Raw genomic sequence first — 20400 nt, 5'->3', positions numbered from 1 at the left:
CTTAGGTTGCTTTTTTGTGGATCGATGATTATCGATTTAAAGATTCCCTGTTGTTGCTCTTAAGAGTGAAATGGTTTTCATCTCCATCTTCCCTGTTATGTGAATTAAAGGCAAGATACTATGCAGAAAATAAAATGCCCAAATGCAAAAATTGCAAGTCAACCTACCAAAAGAAGTATTAAAGATGTTTAAAGAGGTGACTTAGAGATATGACTTGGTAAGCATAATAATTGATTGATTATAAGTGGATAACATACAAATTTTGAGTAGAAAATATTCCACACTTATGTGATTTTATTTATATACCTGCTGTGAGGACATACTACAATACAATGCAGGTTAGGATTTGAAGTAAGGAAAAAAAAAAGATCACTGGAGATGAGTCTTGAAGAGTAGATAGGATTTGTGGATATGGAGAAGGATCTACTGTACTCCTTGGAGGAAGAGTCACAAAATATTCTGCTAAGCAAAAGAATGCAGACTTAAAAAAATAGTACATGGTGTATGATTTCATTTATGCAACATTCTGTCTCTACTGACAGAAAGAAAGCAGATCATTGGTGGCCTAAGGCTGCGAGTGGGTAGAGGCTGACTTTAAGGGACACCACAGAACCTTTTGGGATGGTGGCAGTGGTAGTTACCAAGCGTATACATTTGCCCAAACTCAGAACTATACACTTAAAATGAGTGTATATAAATTATACCTCAAAAAAGTTGATGAAAAAAATAATGGAAAGTCCCCAGGTAGGCAAGTCCTGGCTATGCATGGAGATCAGGATGTCATTCAGGTTAGACCATTTTCCCAATTATGGCCCCTCATGTTGCCACAAGCATTACACATCTCTACCATTTCATTTTTAAAATATATCCATTTTCTCAACCTACATTTATACCAGTTAACCTGTTGTAACTAGAGATAGACAACTTAATAGATGTCTAATTTCACTCCTGCATGTGAGTAGGTAGTATAGTGTAATAGTTAACTGTTTGGAATCTCAAGCCAGACTGAGTTGATTTAAATTTTAATGGCCACCTAATTGCTTTATGACCTTGGGCAGTCACTTAGTGTCCTTGTGCCTCACTTTTCTCTCTCACCTGAGAAATAGAGATCATGAAACTTATAAGTTTATTATGAGGATAATGTTAGTTAATATGCACAGAGTGCTTAGGATAGTGCCTATATACTATGTTCAGTAAATATTCTTGATTATTATTATTTCATAGGTGAGGAAGGTAAGACCCAGAGAAGTCAGAATGATTTTCCTCAAGTAATATATCTAGCTAGTAAGAAAGCCACATCTGCTCCAGGTGATCTGTTCCCCAAAGAGGCCACAGGAGTTGCTAAAAGAACCAGTTTTGCCTTACGTGCCTTCTAGCTCCTGAGAGGCTGCCAGATCAGCCAGTGGTCTCCCAGTGAAGACACTGGTCCACTACCATGAACCCTGGGTGTTTGCCAATTGTCCTGACACCTCGGTCCTTACACAAAGAGAAAGTTTAGTGTGCAAGTAATTGAGAGTGGACACAACCAATCAGGTTGGAGTCTATTAAACATCTCTTTGTCCATCTTGAATATTATTGCATTTCTTCTTTCTAAAACAGTGCCTGCTTGGCCAGTAGTGGTTCCTCAATAAATACTTGTTGAGTAAACAAATGAATAAAGAAAGAAAATGGGGCAAAAATAACTCCTGAGAGGACAGTGACACAGTACCTAGATATAGGCACAGATAAGGGAGATCAGTGATCTCAGAGAAGTGGTCAGAAAACTCTCACACAACAAACCACAGTAATGCTGACTTCATAAACTGGGGCTGAAACTTAGCTCTGCATTATCAACAAAGTAAATTACATGAAAGAAAACATGTTTTGGTAAGGGTTTTAAGACTATAAACAGGGTTATTGAGGTACAAAGATCCAGAAACCATTAAATTTTAAATTATTCTTATATTTTTAACTGATGTAGACCTCCTAAGAATCTTTATCAGGAACAATTTATTAGCCTAATTTGTACTAATGAATATGCCTAAAAGAAGAAAAGAAGCAACTTCAAAAACATTATTTTGGCCTTTTTATTTGGTTACTTGTTTTTGTTTGTTTGGGTTTAGAATTTAGATCATATTATCAGTCTTACTTAGCCTGATTCAATCCAACTGAACTGGTTAGAACTTCCAGTATAATCTTGTATAGATACAGTGAAAACAGACATTGCTGTCTGCATTTGATCTCACGGGGAAAGCGTTCAGTCTTTCACCACTAAGTATGATGCTAACATTCATAGATGCCCTTTATAGAGTTGAGGAAGTTCCCTTTTGTTCCTATATTGCCGAGAGCTTTTATCAGGAATGGAGGTTGGATGTTATCAGTACTTTTTCTGTATCTATTCAGAAAAGGATGTGGTTTTTCTTTTGTAGTATATTAATGTAGTTGAATGTCAAACCAATCTTTCGTTCCTGGGATTAATCCTACTTGGTCATAATGTATATTCCTTTTGGTACATGTATTTGTGTGTTTAATTTACTAAAATTTGGTTAAGAGATTTTGCTTCTATGTTCGTGAGGACTATTGGTCTATAGTTTTATTTTCTTGTAATATCTTTGCCTGGTTTTGGTGTCTGAGTAATGATGACCTCAGAATGAGTTTGGTAGTATTGACTCCTTTTTTGATATTCTATAAGACTTTTGTAGAATTTGTATTAATTCTTCCTTAAATCTTTGGCAGAACTCATCAGTGAAGCCACCTTTAGTTGGTTTTCTTTGTGGGATTTTTTTGTTTTGTTTTGTTTTGAGATGGAGTCTCGCTCTGTCACCCAGGATGGAGCAAAGTGGCGTGATCTTGGCTCACTGCAACCTCTGCCTCCCAGGTTCAAGAGATGCTTCTGCCTCAGCCTCCCGAGTAGCTGGGATTACAGGCATGAGCCACCACCAGCAACTAATTTTTGCATGTTTAGTAGAGATGAGGTTTCACCATGTTGACCAGGCTGGTCTCTAACTCCTGGCCTCAAGTGATCCACCCACCTTGGCCTCCCAAAGTGCTGGGATTACAGGCATGAGCCACTGTGCATGGCCTGTGGGAAAATTTTGAACTGCAAATTCAATTTATTTAATGGATAGAATGCTATTTACATATATATGAGTCAGATTTGATAGTTTGTCTTTCAAAGACTTTGTCCACATCGTCAAATTTATTGGTGTAACTTTATTTGTAATATTGTTTATGATGTTCTCAGACTATCATTATAATGCCTGCAGCATCTATAGTGATGTCACTTCTCTAATTTATCATACTGTAAATATGCATCTTCTCTCTTTTTTCTGATCAGTCAGACTAGAGATTCATCAACTTTATTAATCTTCTCAAAGAATCAGCTTTTGACTTTAGTGATTTTTCTCTATATTTTTGTTGTCTATTTCATTTATTTCTACTCTGATCTCTGTCATTTCCTTTCTTCTGATTTATTCTAGTTTAATTTGCTCTCCTTTTTCTAGTTACTCATTTGGAAACTGAAGTCATTGATTTAAAAACCTTTCTTATAATATAGACATTTAGTGCGATAAATTTCACTGTAAATATTGTATTAGCTGCATCCCTCAAATTTTGATATGCTGTGTTTTCATTTTAATTCAGTTTAAAATACCTTCCAACTTTCCTTTTGATTTCTTCTTTGGCCCTCAGGTTGAGAAGTGTGTTATTTGGTTTCCAAGTTTCCGGTGATTTTTCCAAACATTTTTCTGTGATTTGTTTTTAATTTAATTCCATTGGAGTCAACATACTCTGTTTGATATTAATATTTTTTAAATTTATTAAAACTTGCTTTATAATCCTGAATATGATTTATCTGGATAAATATTTTGTGTTCCTGAAAAGAATGTATATTCTGTTGTTGGGATGACTGTTCTGTAAATATCAATTAGATCAAGTTGGTTGATAGTACTGTCCAAGTCTTTTAAGTCTCTTATATTTTTATTGATTTTCTGCCTACTTCTTTCAGCTAATACAGATGCCTTATTGACCTTATTTTTCTCATTTATCCTCAGATTGATAAAAACCTCCTCATGGGCACCACTTGTCCACATAGTCATGCTGGACACCTACAGGTTTAATATCTATTTTATTAATCATGCACTCAAAAGACATAGCTTGAGTAACCACTAAAATCTAGGCCCTCTACAAATCACTGGAGATACAGAAAGAAATAACACAGTTCCTGCTTTAGAGAAATTTGGTCTAATGAAGTGTAGGTACAAAATTCCTAGCCACAAAGATTCTGGGGTGCTTCCTTCTCCAGATAAGATGTTTACATTGCCATGTCTTTCCTCCTGCCTACCCTTTATCTCCCTGCCACATCCGAAGTTGGACTTGCCATGTCTCATTACTCAACTTGCTACACCAAGTATCCTAGAGGCTACCTTGTTATCAAGGTTCCTGCCAACTACAAATGTCAGTTTCACTAATTAAGTCATATTTGGATTTTTAAAGTCCTTTTCCATGCCTTCCTTTTTGTAACAGCTTTATAAGATGTAATTCACATGCCATACAATTCAGTCATTTAAAGTATACAATTAAGTGGTTTTTAATATATTCACAGTTATGCAACCATAACCACAATCTATTTTAGAACATTTTCACCACATCAAAAAGCAACTGCATACCCTTTAACTGTCACTCCCTAGGCCCCCAAAGCCCCAGTCTTAGACAAACACTGATCTACTTTCTGCATCTGTACATTTGGACTTTCCTGGATATTTCACATAAATAAAATCATAAAACATATGATCTTTTGTGACTGGCTGCTTCTTCCATATTATAACATGTATCAGTACTTCATTCCTTTTTACAGCAAAATAGTATCCCATTGTGTGGATATACCACATTTTATTTATCCATTTACCCAACTGGTGAACGTTTGGGTTGTTCTCACCTTTGGTTGTTATGAGTAATGTTGCTATGAACATTTATGTACAAATGTTTGTGTGGACATATATTTTTATTTCTCCTAGGTATGTACACACACACACACACACACACACACACATACACACACGAGTAGATTTGTTGGGTCAAATGATAACTCTATGTTTAACTTTTTAAGGAACTGCCAAACATTTTTTCCAGTGTGGCTGCACCAGTTTACATCCTCACCAGCGGTCTATGGAGGATCCCAAGTTCTCTACGTTTTGATCAGTCCTGTTTCTTATCTAATCCAATACATTTTTGATATGAAATCTAGCCCCTTTTTTTGCCTTGGCTCCTCTTTACTTATCTTCTGCATTTCCCCTTGTTCTCTAGACATACATGATTCTTGAGAAATTGATCTCTTTACTGGCCCCATAACACATCATGTTTATTCCTAATGTGGTATCTTTGCCCATGCTGTTCCACGGTTTTTAACACCTTCCCTCCCTCTGTCCTTTCCCAGCCAAAATATTTACTATGCCTCAAGCCTGCATTGATCATTTCAGCCCTTTTTAATTTCTATCTCCTCTAAGTTTCTCTGTACTTAGAGATGATACCCCATCAGTTAGCAGTTACCTGTATTTTATCTTGTACTGTTTACTGCTTCACTGAATATTTATGTCTTGTATTTTATCCCCTAATCCATATGAAAACTCTATGAGGATGGGATGACCATGTCTTGTAGTTCTGCAGCCCAGTTCAGAACACACAGTGAATATTTTGTAAATATTTCCTAGTTGATTTATTCCAATAGTATAAAAATCCAGTCTTGTATTGTGAGTTTTTTAATGAATACTTAGAAACTTTAAGAAAATGAGTTTTGATTGTTTCTCCTTTGAAGTTAGGATTATGGTGGAAATCTCCAGCCCATGCCACCAATAATGCAGAAGACTTGTAGCCCAGGATGAGCTTTAAGTCACTTGTCTGTCCAGTCTGACCAGTGTGAAAGATGACCAGCTAATTATGAAAGGATCTTGTTCAGTTCCCCTCCCCACTTCTACCCTGATGTCGGGAGAGTTCCACTGCAGAGAACTAGTGGACAAAGGAGAGAAGCAGCTTGTTGCCTGGCATGTTAAGAACCAAGGAAGTGAAACCTAAATAGGAGGAAGAAATGTATGCTAACTACTACAGTTTTACCACTATATATGCATCTCAATAAGGATGTGTTACTGACCTCTGACAAATATTTGCCACTGACACTGTAAGCAATTTATATTGGAGGTGTAGGATGGTGTTGTAGAAAAGCCATGTTCAACCCCCAGCTCCAGCACTTAGTGGCTGTATGACTTTTGCAAGTGTCTTGATCTTTCTCTGCCTCCATTTCATCATCTAGAAAATGAAGATAGTAATAGTTCTAATCCATAGAGGTGTTGTGAGGATTAAATGACATAGTGCGTATTAAGTATTAGAAGAGTGACTGGCACATAGGAAGTACAAATAAGAGGTAGTTTCCTACATCTTCACTTTTCTCATCTCCTTTTCCACATGCACAGACACATGGCATGTGGACAAGATAGTGGAAACTCTATGATTAGGATGAAACATTTGCACTGACAAGTCATGGTAGGTACATGGGCTCAAAGTATAGAGGGCTTTGGAAGCTACCTGGAGAAGTTTGAAGCACATTTTATCTGAGTCATGGTAGGTCCCCAGCAGGAAGTGGGAGGGGCATGATTACGGCATGGAGAAGGATGAGCTGGCCATGTTAGAAAGGCCCCCGAGCTGCTAAGAGCAAGGTTTCGAGCAATGCAGGAGGAGGGGCAGTATTAAAGAGCAGAAGAATTGCATGTTCCTCTGAGGGCAAGAAGGATGTGTCAGGACAGGGATGTGTTGGGGTACAGACAAAAGGATGTACACCACTCTGGGTAGGAGGAAGTCAGGTCACCCCAACAGCGAGGAGGGATAGAAAGTGGAGGTGGAGGTAAAAGAAAGGAGCATGTCTAGAACATCTCCTCTCCACTGACTGCCTTAAGGCCTCAGTAAAAATGAAGGCAAACAAGGTTGTCAACCATCAGAGAAGGTGAGAAAGCACAGGAGAAGACACAAATCCTTAGTAAGAGGCATTCTCCATCTTTTTTGAGGATGGCTCAGCAGCTGGTTGCAGAACCAGCTAGCAGGGAGTGAGGGGTCCCTCTCCTTCATAGACCTGAGTCGAAAGTCAGGGCAGCCAGGGTCTGGCAGTGGAGCAGTGGTCACAGACTGCAGGTTAGGGGAGGTGCCCAGGGTGCTATGCCTGTGAGCACACACAGTCTATCATGGACTCCTTCCCCAGGCATATCTTGGAGCTACTTATGGATAAATCCAAGTGACTCCTCTACTGTATTTAATCTTCCTTACTATAAATCAATGTTTGTTTAAAAATAAAGTCAATACAGATATCAATTGTTAAGAAGCAGTGCCATCTCTGGAGTGGAGTGGGACAGGAGAGGTGCTGGCTCAGTCCGCGTGTTTGTCACGCATATCAGAATAATGTACGCCTCAGAAAGGCCTATTAAGGCCATTCATTAGATGGGCCCAGCCCAGCCGTTGTCCCAGTGTGAGATTAGACATCGGATTTTAGGTACCTTAAAAACAATGATAAATGGCCGGGCGCAGTGGCTCATGCCTGTAACTCCAGCACTTTGGGAGGCTGAGGCAGGATCGTCGCTTGAGCCCAGGAGTTCGAGACCAGTGCGGGCAACATAGTGAGACCCTGTCTCTACAAAACCAAAAAAAAAAAAAAAATCAGCTCAGAATGGAAGACTGCTGGAGACTCAGGCGGTACACTGGAAGCTGTGCCCTACACTCACAGGCTGGACCCTGCCTTACTCTCATGTGGTGTCACAGTGACACAAGGCTTGCCTCACATGAAAGAGGCTGAGGCTGAGTGCCCACTGCCTCCTCTTGACTGATGTCAGGAACATGTGAGGAAGCACAGCCAGGAGCCCAGTGATGCTACAGTAGAGTATAGCAATTAAGAGTGCAGGCTTGTGACCCTGGATGAGATACTTAAAGTTTTCAGTGCCTCAGTTTCCCCAGCAATAAGATCAGCTTAATACTGTTTGTTGTGAGGATTCGATTAGATAATGGATATAAAGTACTTAGGGTCATGCCTCAATGGTAGTAAAAATGACTGATATCTAAAATGTTTACATGACTAACATGTGATATGTGTTAGTAATTATTATGATGACTTTTTTGTGCAAAGACTTTGTGACATAGAAAACCTTATAAAAATTCAAGGATTTGCCATGACTGACAGCAATAATGGCCAGGGCTTCACCCACAGCCTCATCTATTTCTTCCTTCCACCCCACTCTGTGAATTTTGGCAGCAAAGCACTTCCACAGCAGCAGGACCACAGGGAAAAAAAGTGCAGAGAATAAGTGCACTCAGCCATTTCTCCTCTCCTTCCCCAATGCCCAGCTCAGAAGATGCCAGGGATGGCCTCTGGCTTATAAATCCTGCCCCTCCTGGGGCACCGCCAGGTGATGGCACACCTGCAGGACCTTTGACCTGGTCAGTTGCCAGGTGAGATGTCTCCCTTTCCTTTCCCCATCTTCGAAAAAGTGTTTCCTACCCTAATTGTAATTTGAATAATAATTAAAGCCCATGGCTTACCAGGGCTGCTGCTAACACAGGCAAGTACTTTGGTGTGAATTAGAAAAAGCAGCCTCTTCCTCAAGTCACATTCCTCCCACTTTGTTGGAACAAGATAGTTTTGTTGGAACAAGATCATTTACCGTCGTTGTGCAGGGCACAGCCTACCTAATTGGTTCTGTGTGGCAGCCATGTGGCTTGTAGTCATTCTCTCCTCCTCTTTAGGTCCTGAAGCACCTACGGCACCTAAACTTTACCAACAATATGGGGGAGCAGGTGACCTTTGATGAGTGTGGTGACCTGGTGGGGAACTATTCCATCATCAACTGGCACCTCTCCCCAGAGGATGGCTCCATCATGTTCAAGGAAGTCGGGTATTACAACGTCTATGCCAAGAAGGGAGAAAGACTCTTCATCAACGAGGAGAAAATCCTGTGGAGTGGGTTCTCCAGGGAGGTAGGTGCTGTCCATCAGAAAACCAGATGTCTCCACCAGGGGCAGGAAACTGTGCTGGGCTTTGGGAGGGCCTTTGGTTTCACCACTGGACTTCCAAAATAAAGAGTCCACTGCCCTGAAATCTCTGGCCACTGCAATCTTGGGGCTCCCTGTGAAATCCATAGTGTTTAGTGTAAAGAGAAGAATCTCCAGAACCTGAGCCCCATTCCTTCCTACTGTATTAAAACAGTTTCATTTTTCACAAATATGACTCCCTAGCTAGTCATAAAGTTTCCTTGGCTAAAACTTTCCCTAACCAGAGCAAACTATTTAAGCAAATGTAAACATCGGTCAAGTCAGTGGCTCTCAGCTGGGCCGAGGGCAGGGGAGACAAGTTTTAGAGTGGAGGGGACTGCTTTTGGGTTGTCACAATGACCAGGAAGTATTAATGTCCTTCAGTACTTGGGGTCCAGGGATACTAAGTGTCCAGCCTGCGTGGGACAATCTTACATGACAAAGAATTGTCCCCACCTCAATGACCAGTAACAGCCATTGAAAGACACTGGAGTCCAAAATGGAGCTGGATGTTTTCAACTGAGTCATTCAGTGTTGTCACCACCCTCACAGCCTGAACAGTTCACACAGAGGTAGTTCACTGTCATCCAGACAGCCTGGGGCTGCTGAACTGTAAACCAAAAGGACAATTTATTCTCCTTCTCCAGGAGACCTGTAACAAAGAGGAGGATGCTTGTGTTCCTGAGTATCACTGCATCTAGAAGCCTGTTAATAACCAGAAGCCCACCCCTCAGTCAATTTGCACTTAAGGGAGAGAAACATGATACACTGGAATGATGACCATTCTGTGATGTTTGTGTCCTAGAATATAGCAGGCTGCTGAGAACCCAGGTCCTCTGTAAGAACACAGATCCTAGACAGGGCATCCTCTTAACTCTCCCAGGAAGCCTGGATAAGACCCACCACATTTCTATTTGCATTTGACTTTTTATTATCACCTTTGAGCATCCTGACCACTTCTTTTTTTTTTTTTTTTTTTTTTTTTTAGATGAGGTCTGGCTCTCTTGCCTAGGCTGGAGTGCAGTGGCACAATCTCGGCTCACTGCAGCCTCTGCCTCCAAGGTTCAAGCAATTTTCCCACCTCTTCCTCCTGAGTAGCTGGGATTACAGGCGCACCACCACGCCCGGCTAATTTTTGTATTTTTAGTAGAGATGGAGTTTCACCATGTTGGCCAGGCTGGTCTCGAACTCCTGACCTCAGGTGATCCACCCTCCTCAGCCTCCCAAAGTGCTCTGGTGACAGATGTGAGCCACAGCACCCAACCATCTTGGACCATTTTTTATAACATAACCAAAGACTCACTTCATCTTCTTATCAAATGCCTCTTAGGTTGGACAGGTTCCTGATGAGATGCTACAATTTCACTGCTACCCAGTATGTAGATGGGTTACCCCTGGGAAGGTCTCCTATAGACAGTGAATCTCATCCACAGTGTGCCATTTTTAATAGCTTCCACCTCAGAGGGGGGGTTCTCAATTTTAAGCATGTCATGACCTTTTCCAGATGGAGATTTGGGGGTTCCAGATGTTGTAGTCCTCTGTCCACTAATTATACCATTGTCTAATTTATCATGCATTTTCACTGACTGGAGTCTAAGTTGATCAGCTATACTGCCACCTGTTTATCCCTGTTGGATCATCCAGGTTATCTTTCACCCCCATTAATGCATAGAATTGAATTCTCTAATGGCACATGTCTCCTTTCCACTGCAGCAGGGAACTATCTCCTGTACAGTTCTCCATAGCCCTAATGTCCTCTCCCAGGCTATGTACATCATGGGCTTAAACATTGATAAATGAATAACACAGGGAACTCTCACAAATTCAGTCACTTATGTTCTTGGAATAGTTGACACAGTTATAAATTAAATCTAATTTTTCCATAGAAACATTACCTCAAACCTAGCACACAGTGGATACTCAACAAATCTTAGGATCTACTCTATTATTTTCTGTACTTTTTGTGGAAATGACCACAAAAATACCATCTATATTTAACTATAAATTATATATTAATAACTTCCCTACATGTTTCACAAGGTTGTTATTGAGATCAAATGAGATCAAGGATTAAAAGCGTATTATAAACTGAATCATACTATTAATATATAAATGCAAAGTATTGTTAATATGGCATTATACTTAACTGATATTCTCAATTTTCTTACAAATGTAGCACTAAATCTAGAGCTAGATAGATCTTTAAAGATCCTTATATCCAAGCTTCCAATTTGAAGTTGATGCCACTGAGGTTTTGGGATGCAAAGGTGACTTGTCAGGCCAAACAGATGGTCAGTATAAAAGCTGAGACTAGACTCCAAGGACCCTAACTTAGACCTCAGTGCTCCATTCCCTACACTACACTGCCAATAATTCTTTCCTTGTTTTACTGCAACAAATAAGAAGTAAAAGAGACACCTTAATTAGGGGCTTGGAATTCAGATGAGCTTCCTTGGCCAGAATTGGCAGGCATCTTTAACAAGACTGTTGAGGAGACTTGGAGATACTTGACTGCTTTTTGGAAAAATGGATCTTTCTGATGGCTACCTCAGCCCACTCCTGTGGTGATAGGATTTCTCTTTAGCTGATGGTTGCTGAAGGATGCAGTAAGAGGACCCAGATGGAGACATTCTTCTAAGCCTTGACTGGTATAAAGCAGAGTTTGGTGTAGTGAAAGGTGCAGACTTTGAAGACAGACCTCATCGCGAATCTCAGCTCTCCAGTCTCAAGCCATTGTGTGACCTTCAGCCTGTTCCTTAACCATCAACAAGAAGAGAAAAAGAGGCATGGCAGACATTGCTATCAGCCCTCATTATTTATACTCCACTTTTTCTTTAAAAATAGAACTCTCTTTTAGCTGGACATATGACTACCCAGATTCAAGATGACATTTTTCAGCCTTCATTTCTACTAAGTGTGGCCACATGACTAAATCCTGGAGAATGGGATGTAAGTGGCAGTGTCATGGGATGATCCTGGGAACCTTCTTTAAGAAAGTGCTTGCAGGTATCCTTTGCTCTCTTCTTCATCCCTTCCTCTATCTTGCCTCCTGGAAACCAAATGCCACTATCAAGGACTATGAAGCAAAGACAAACATGTCAGAACCACCAGGTAGAAAGAGTCTAGGTGTCCAACATTGTGGAGTGTTATATCACTCTAGACCACATCCCTAGACATTTATATGAGACAGAAATACAGTTCAGTCTTGTTGGAGTTATTATTTTGAAATTTTTGGCACTCACAGCCTAGCAGAAACCAACAAGGAAAGCTACTAACTTTATTTTGTGATGATAATGTAATCTTGCTACCAAAAACAGATAGAACAATACAAGCAAAGACAATTATAGGACAATATTGTTTATATATGTAGATGCTCAAATCCTAAATAAAATATCACCAAACATAGACCAGCAATGCATAAAATAAACATCATCTCCTAGTAGAGTTAGCAGTGGATGTATGGGAATGTAATGATAGCCAAACTTTACAAAGTTCATAAATGTAGCTTATTACATTAGCAGAATAAAAGATAAAAGTTCTACAATGTCAGTAGACACAGAAAAAGTATCCATTAACATTCAATACCCTCTCAGGTTAAAAACAAAAATTTCATTAATCTAGGAATAGAAGAGAACCTCACTTTACCTTGATAAAGGATACAGCAACCATCGTTCTTTTTTCATTTTATTTCTTTTAAGCTCTGGAGTACATGTGCAGGATGTGCAGGTGTATTACACAGGCAAATGTGTGCCATGGTGGTTTGCTGTACCTGTCAATCCATCACCTGGGTATTAAGCCCAGCATGCACGAGCTCTTTTCCCTAATGCTCTCCACCCTCCCCTACCCTTTCTGGACAGGCCCCAGTGTTGTTCTCCACCCTGTGTCCAGTGTTCCCATTGTTCAGCTCCCACTTATAAGTGGGAACATGGGGTGTTTGGTTTTCTGTTCCTGCAAAACGTAATTCATCACATAAACAGAACTAAAGACAAAAAGCACATGATTATCTCAATAGACACAGAAAAGGCCTTCGATAAAATTCAACATCCCTTCATGTTAAGAACTAAATAAACTAGGTGTTGAAGGAACATACCTCAAAATAATAAGAGCCATTTATGACAAACATACAGACAATATTATATGGAATAGGCAAAAGCTGGAAGCATTCCTCTTGAAAACTGGCACAAGACAAGGATGCCCTCTCTCACCACTCTTATTCAATGTAGTATTGGAAGTTCTGGCCAGGGCAATCAGGCAAGAAAAAGAAGTAAAGGGTATTCAAATAGGAAGAGAGGAAGCAACCATCATTCTTTAATGGGGAAAATTTAGAAGCATTCCTAGTGTGGGTTTGGAAAACAGGGTCTTTAGCTTTCATTCAGTGATCAAATGGGTTGGCAACTTAAGGACTGAGAGCACATCTCTGAGGACACCTTGTCACCATAGTTGAAGATGATTATGTGAGTTATCCTATTCCCTCCCCTTCCCTTACCTTCCCTGGGTCACGAGAGTCTTGGCAGTCATCAGGTCCACTACTGCCTTTCCATTCCTCATTCATTAGAAGATAATGTCAATCATCTTCTGTTCAAGTTTTTTTTAACTCCTTTGTCAAGCCAGTCATTTCTGCTAGAAACAATGATGGTTATTTTACTGCTTTCTGTGTTTGTAAGACATCTTACAAAGTAGTAGGTAGAGGGGAGACTTAATGACTAGACATTATGGAAATAGTAAGAGCCCTACTACGTATTAAGCATTACTCCAGGCTTTGTACCTGGGGTTACAAAGATGAGTGAGACGTGCTCTCTACCTTTAAAATACATATGCTGTTGTAAAATGGGCTTCATTCTTATGATACATTTATTGTCTTTGAAACATACAGATTGTTAGATAGAAAATAACTAATTAATTTCTAGAATAAACACTCAATTAGTTGGTGCAAAGAATGAGATAGAAGCAGGACTTCTTGAAATGGTGAAGCAATAATAAAATTGGACAAAACCGACAAAAACCACTGAAGAACCTGGAAGTTAACCAAAAGCACACAACAAAAGGTGAAGGCTTTTTTGTTTGTTTTTTGTTTTGTTTTGTTTTGTTTTAACAAAAACTAATGGAATTCTGGTAAGAACACTGGTAGTCTGTGGCATTTTAGCCTGGGCCTGCTCTTGAGTTGTTTCTAATAATTTGGTTGTTTTTTGGGTTTTCTTTATGGCAACCATATCATCTGCAAATAATTACAGTTTTATTTGGTCCTTTTCAAAATGTATGCACTTATTTTTCTTGTCTGATTCCATTAGCTAGGACCTCCAGTGCAAAGTTAAAGAGTAGTGATGATAGTGGACATCCTTGTTTTAAATGGAAATACTTTTAATATTTTCTCTATATGAATGATGTTTACTCTAAGAGGTTTTTTGGTATCCTTTTTCAAGCTAAAGATATTTCTTCCTACTCCTTTTTTACTAAGCTTTTATCAATAGTTTGTGTTGAATTTCATCAAATGCTTTTTATTTATCTGTTGGTGATCATATGATTTTTTCTCCATTAATTTGTTAATACAGTGAATAATACTTATAGGTTTGTCTAATATTAGACTTTTTTGCACTCCTGAGCATAAACCCAACATGGTCATGATACATTTTCTTTCTTAGGTCCTTTGAGTATGTTGTCTAGTGTTTTAGTATTTTTCATCTGTTTTCAAGTAGTAGAAAGTAGTGGCGCTTTTCCCAGATCATCATAGAATCCCATGCGTGTGTGTGTGCATGTATACCCACTTGCCCACAGGCATCTGTCCCTTTCACAGATATCAGACCCAAGGGCCTCTGGACCTCCCTTTGCCTGGAATGGGCCCAGCATCTGTCACACTGATTCTTGTGCCCAAACTCCTCCCTCTTATATGTTTTGAAGAGACTGTAGGGTTGGCCCCTGACCCTACAGCTACAGCCACTCACCTTTGTGCTGTTGGTCCTCCAGGTGCCCTTCTCCAACTGCAGCCGAGACTGTCTGGCAGGGACCAGGAAAGGGATCATTGAGGGGGAGCCCACCTGCTGCTTTGAGTGTGTGGAGTGTCCTGATGGGGAGTACAGCGATGAGACAGGTAAGGGAACCCCTCTCGGGCACTGTGCAGGGCTTGGTCCACTTCGGAGGCCTGGGGTCAGTGAAGCCCATGGAAGGGCTGGGTTGAGATGGTGCTTTGCACAGTTTCTCATTTAACAAGGGTATGTCTGAGCATCACAAAATGTTGGTCATGGAGGTGGAATAGAAAAAGAAAGTTAGATGTTCTTTTAATACCATGAAAGCTAACAACACCTATTACACATCTTTCTCTTACTTTATACTGCTGGCCAATATATTTCCTTTTTGTTAGAGTTTAGTGGCCCTGAATGGACAAAGTTCTGTCTGCTCCAGACTCCAGAGTTAATAGGCCCTGATAGAATTGCCTGCTGGGTGCCTGGCATTGAATTTGCTATCTTACTTGTGCTTTTCCTGTTTCTCAGGTTACTTTTAGGTGGGAATAATAAGTAAACCTATCCTATAGAGTTATGAGATTAATATTGGTAATGCACATGGTAAGCTCTAGATAAATATTTGTTAAACAAAACTTTGGCATTTTAGAAGTACTCTATAAATATTAACTATAATTGATATTATTATCTCATGTTATCCTCACCCCAATAATGGCATTATTGCTGCTCCCATTTTACAAATTAGGAAACTGAGGCTCTGAGAGGTTAAGAAACTTGACCAAAGTCACATCACTAGTAAGTAGTACGGCCAGGATTCCATCCAGATCTCTAACTCCAAACACCCTGCTCTTTTCACTGCCCAAAACTGCACACTGCCTGGGAGTTAGCAGAGACTTAGTAAACAGTTGTCAATTGAATGAGTCTGCAGCCTCCCTCATCGAAAAGCTGTGGATGTGGAGTGAGGAAAGCATAGGTCATATGCATGGGATACTCTGCCTTGATCTAAAGGAAGTCTGCTCTGGCATGTCTACAAAGCCCATCCACATATCCAAAATAAATCAGGCTCCATATGAGATGTCAGATATGTTCATTTGCTTCACTAGAAGAGCCAGTTTACTGCCCGTATGTATCCCACAACATCATGTTGTAAACCTCAAATATTACCCAATAATATTTAAATAAATAAATCAGGTTAAGCTTGAATCATACTGTGAAGCATTGATGGACCATGCTAGACCTCTGGTGTGCAGGGCAGCCACCTGTCCAGCAAGGTTGATCATTCCCTGCTATAAACCATCAGCAGGTAGTGTTAAATGAAGCAAGGGCCCCACTCATGTCATGTGCAGAGGGAAAACAAACTAACAATAGAACCATCAGAGTTACATGAAATTAACCATATTATTAAACATGTTGGGGTTCAGCGTATTTTTTGATAATGTAAAAATCAGAATGTTTTCATCAAAATGAAGAAAATATGTAGTGACCACATGCAAAAAACTATGTATTCTCACCACCACATCTACACTCACACGTTTTAGTCTGTGCCACATAATAACTCACTCTTCACCGGGACATTTTACAGATGCCAGTGCCTGTGACAAGTGCCCAGATGACTTCTGGTCCAATGAGAACCACACCTCCTGCATTGCCAAGGAGATCGAGTTTCTATCGTGGACGGAGCCCTTTGGGATTGCACTCACCCTCTTTGCCGTGCTGGGCATTTTCCTGACAGCCTTTGTGCTGGGTGTGTTTATCAAGTTCCGCAACACGCCCATCGTCAAGGCCACCAACCGAGAGCTCTCCTACCTTCTCCTCTTCTCCCTGCTCTGCTGCTTCTCCAGCTCCCTGTTCTTCATCGGGGAGCCCCAGGACTGGACTTGCCGCCTGCGCCAACCGGCCTTTGGCATCAGCTTCGTGCTCTGCATTTCGTGCATCCTGGTGAAAACCAACCGTGTCCTCCTGGTGTTTGAGGCCAAGATCCCCACCAGCTTCCACCACAAGTGGTGGGGGCTCAACCTGCAGTTTCTGCTGGTTTTCCTCTGCACCTTCATGCAGATTGTCATCTGTGTGATCTGGCTCTACACCGCGCCCCCCTCAAGCTACCGCAACCACGAGCTGGAGGATGAGATCATCTTCATCACGTGCCACGAGGGCTCACTCATGGCCCTGGGCTTCCTGATCGGCTACACCTGCCTGCTGGCTGCCATCTGCTTCTTCTTTGCCTTCAAGTCCCGGAAGCTGCCAGAGAACTTCAATGAAGCCAAGTTCATCACCTTCAGCATGCTCATCTTTTTCATTGTCTGGATCTCCTTCATTCCAGCCTACGCCAGCACCTACGGCAAGTTTGTCTCTGCCGTGGAGGTGATTGCCATCCTGGCAGCCAGCTTTGGCTTGCTGGCGTGCATCTTCTTCAACAAGATCTACATCATTCTCTTCAAGCCATCCCGCAACACCATCGAGGAGGTGCGTTGCAGCACCGCAGCTCACGCTTTCAAGGTGGCTGCCCGGGCCACGCTGCGCCGCAGCAACGTCTCCCGCAAGCGGTCCAGCAGCCTTGGGGGCTCCACTGGATCCACCCCCTCCTCTTCCATCAGCAGCAAGAGCAACAGCGAAGACCCATTCCCACAGCCCGAGCGGCAGAAGCAGCAGCAGCCGCTGGCCCTAACCCAACAAGAGCAGCAGCAGCAGCCCCTGACCCTCCTACAGCAGCAACAATCGCAGCAGCAGCCAAGATGCAAGCAGAAGGTCATCTTCGGCAGCGGCACGGTCACCTTCTCACTGAGCTTCGATGAGCCTCAGAAGAACGCCATGGCCCACAGGAATTCTACACACCAGAACTCCCTGGAGGCCCAGAAAAGCAGCGATACGCTGACCCGACACCAGGCATTACTCCCGCTGCAGTGCGGGGAAGTGGACTCAGATCTGAGCGTCCAGGAAACAGGTCTGCAAGGACCAGTGGGTGGAGACCACCGGCCAGAGATGGAGGACCCTGAAGAGTTGTCCCCAGCACTTGTAGTGTCCAGTTCACAGAGCTTTGTCATCAGTGGTGGAGGCAGCACTGTTACAGAAAACGTACTGCATTCATAAAATGGAAGGAGAAGACTGGTCTAGGGAGAATGCAGAGAGGTTTCTTGGGGTCCCAGGGATGAGGAATCAGCCCAGACTCCTTTCCTCTGAGGAAGAAGGGATAATAGACACATCAGATGCCCCAGATTTAGTCACACCGTTTTAAATGACAGTGAATTGACCAATGTTCCCTTTAAAATTAAAGAAAGAAGAGCTCTTGTGTTTCTGTGGTTGCATTTCAAATCATTGAGATCTCCATGGTCAGATTTGCTGGTCGCCCACATCTAATGTCTCTTCCTCTGTTCTGTCCCACCCAGCTCAGAGATGAAACTGTGGCTTTAAACTACCCTCCAGAGTGTGCAGACTGATGGGACATCAAATTTCTGCCACCACCAGAGATGAGAGTCTGAAAGACAGAATGACACCAGTCCTGCCCAATGCCTTGACAACCGACTAAACTTTAAATGTTCACAACATAAGGAGAATGTATCTCCTCCTATTTATAAAAACAATATGATATTTGCTCTCCTACCTGCTGCTGTTATTGTGTAACATCCAGAAAGTCTGCACCCCTCCTATACCATATGTCTGCTTCTGTCCAGGCCATGACAGTGATGCCATGTTTAGATTCCAGGATCACAAGAATCACCTCAAATTGTTAGGAAGGGACTGCATAAACCAATGAGTTGTATCTGTAATTAATATTCATGTATGTAGTTTTATCCTTAGAAAAATGCTTCTGTTGTAATAGTCCATGGACAATATAAACTGGAAAATATCTGTCTGGTTTCTATAAGGCAGTATTATTGAGCTCTATTTCCCCACCCCACCATCCTCACTCCCATAAGCTGAGCCTTATGTGAGCCCCTTCGGGGACTCAAGGGTCCAGAAGTCCCGCCCATCCCTACCCCAAAGAATTCATGAAGCCAGATCCACCCTGTCCCTGTGCAGAGTAAGCTCCCAATTATTGGCCTGCTAATAGCTGCAAGGGTAGGAAAGCGTGGTTCCAAGAAAGATCCACCCTCAAATGTCAGAGCTATGTTCCCTCCAGCAGTGGTGTTAATCCTGCTGGTCACCCAGGCTGTGGAGCCAGAGAGACAGACCAGGGTTAAAGCCCTGGCTTGGTTATTTGCAAGCTGGGTGACTGTAGGCAGGGAACCTTAACCTCTCTAAGCCCCAGTTTCTTCGTCTCTAAAATGAGGACAGTAATCATTCTTTCTCCTCAGAGCTCTGATGTGGATTAAACGAGATAATGTATGTAAAGTACTTTAGCCTGGTGCCTAGCACACAATAAGCATTCAATAAATATTAGTTAATATTACTGTTACTGATACTATAAGTATTTTACCTTACTTTAAATACAAAACAAAACATACATATTAACCATTCAGATTGTACCACCTAGCCCACTGATCACAATCACTTTCTCTACAATAAGCCCAAGAGCTCTGGGGCCCAACACATGGGGTCAGCCCTAGTAACACTGGCTCATGGTGAGGAAGCCAGAAAGCTGGTCAGCCCCTCAGGCGGCCTGATGCCCTGTCTCCACAGTGTCAGGGCCTGGACCTCCAGCATCCAGGGAAGACCATCACCTGTCTAGGAGGAGGTTCTCAGATCACTCTCAATACTACTCTTAAGCTGAGGTCAAACCATTGCAATTAAATCTCCTGAAGCCTCAAATTGTACAGCTCTTGGTGACTTCTTCCCCTGACCACTTCCTTCCAAAGGGGCTCCTTTTAGTGATTTGTAGGGCAAATTGGTTGACTTGATATTTGTTAAGATTATGATGAGAAACCATTAGAGGGCACCATGTGGGAGCACAACTGTGAGCAGAAGGTGGTGACTCAGGACGACCTGAGTGAGGTGCCTGCTCCCCACCCAGGAAAGGCACCGCCCCCTGCCCAGCCTGCGCCCCCCTGCAGTCATGCCTCTCACAGAGCTGAGTGGGGTTTTATATTTAACATTTTACTTGGTCTTAAAAAAAATGCTGAAAATATGATGGTTTCAGAATAGCTATGAAGGAACAGCCTCAACAGAATGTCACATACTTCTCCCTCCGGGGTTTGACTTCAATGTCCACCTCACCTAAGGAGCTTAAGGAGGAAAACATAGGTTTACAGTGAGCTTTCATTTCACCAAGTGCTTGCAAATAAAGGAGTCTCTCCCAATAGTATTGTCAGAAAGGCAGATACAGCAACACTGTGCTAATTTATACACAGCAGGTGCAACTCAGCCAAAATCAGGGGTGTGAAATACGAGCTTTCATTATTTTTCTAAAACAACTTAATTTCTATCTCAAATTCCCATCCAGCCTAGTGACAGAAACTTCATCTTAGTCGAA

The 20400-nt window shown here is 41.7% G+C and overlaps 1 protein-coding gene across 2 annotated transcripts in view; it reads left to right on the top strand.

Annotated features, from left to right (window-relative positions):
- The window catches only part of CASR (calcium-sensing receptor), a 97001-nt gene extending 77609 nt beyond the window's left edge, over window positions 1–19392 (top strand). The window contains exons 5-7 of one of the 2 annotated variants that reach the window (XM_011950819.1): window positions 8755–8985; window positions 15001–15124; window positions 16576–19392. In XM_011950819.1, coding sequence (XP_011806209.1) covers window positions 8755–8985; window positions 15001–15124; window positions 16576–18080 — 1860 coding nt within the window. In that variant the 3' untranslated portion in view covers window positions 18081–19392. Of the gene's footprint in view, window positions 1–8754; window positions 8986–14970; window positions 15125–16575 lie in introns of both variants that reach the window. The other variant, XM_011950818.1, reaches the window with a different exon arrangement.
- Window positions 19393–20400: the final 1008 nt, after the last annotated feature.

Source organism: Colobus angolensis, unplaced genomic scaffold, assembly GCF_000951035.1.
Source record: "Colobus angolensis palliatus isolate OR3802 unplaced genomic scaffold, Cang.pa_1.0 Scaffold31, whole genome shotgun sequence".
NCBI classification, from domain to species: Eukaryota; Metazoa; Chordata; class Mammalia; order Primates; family Cercopithecidae; genus Colobus; species Colobus angolensis.
Note: the sequence above shows the minus strand (reverse complement) of the source record. Positions and strands in the feature narration are given on the sequence as shown.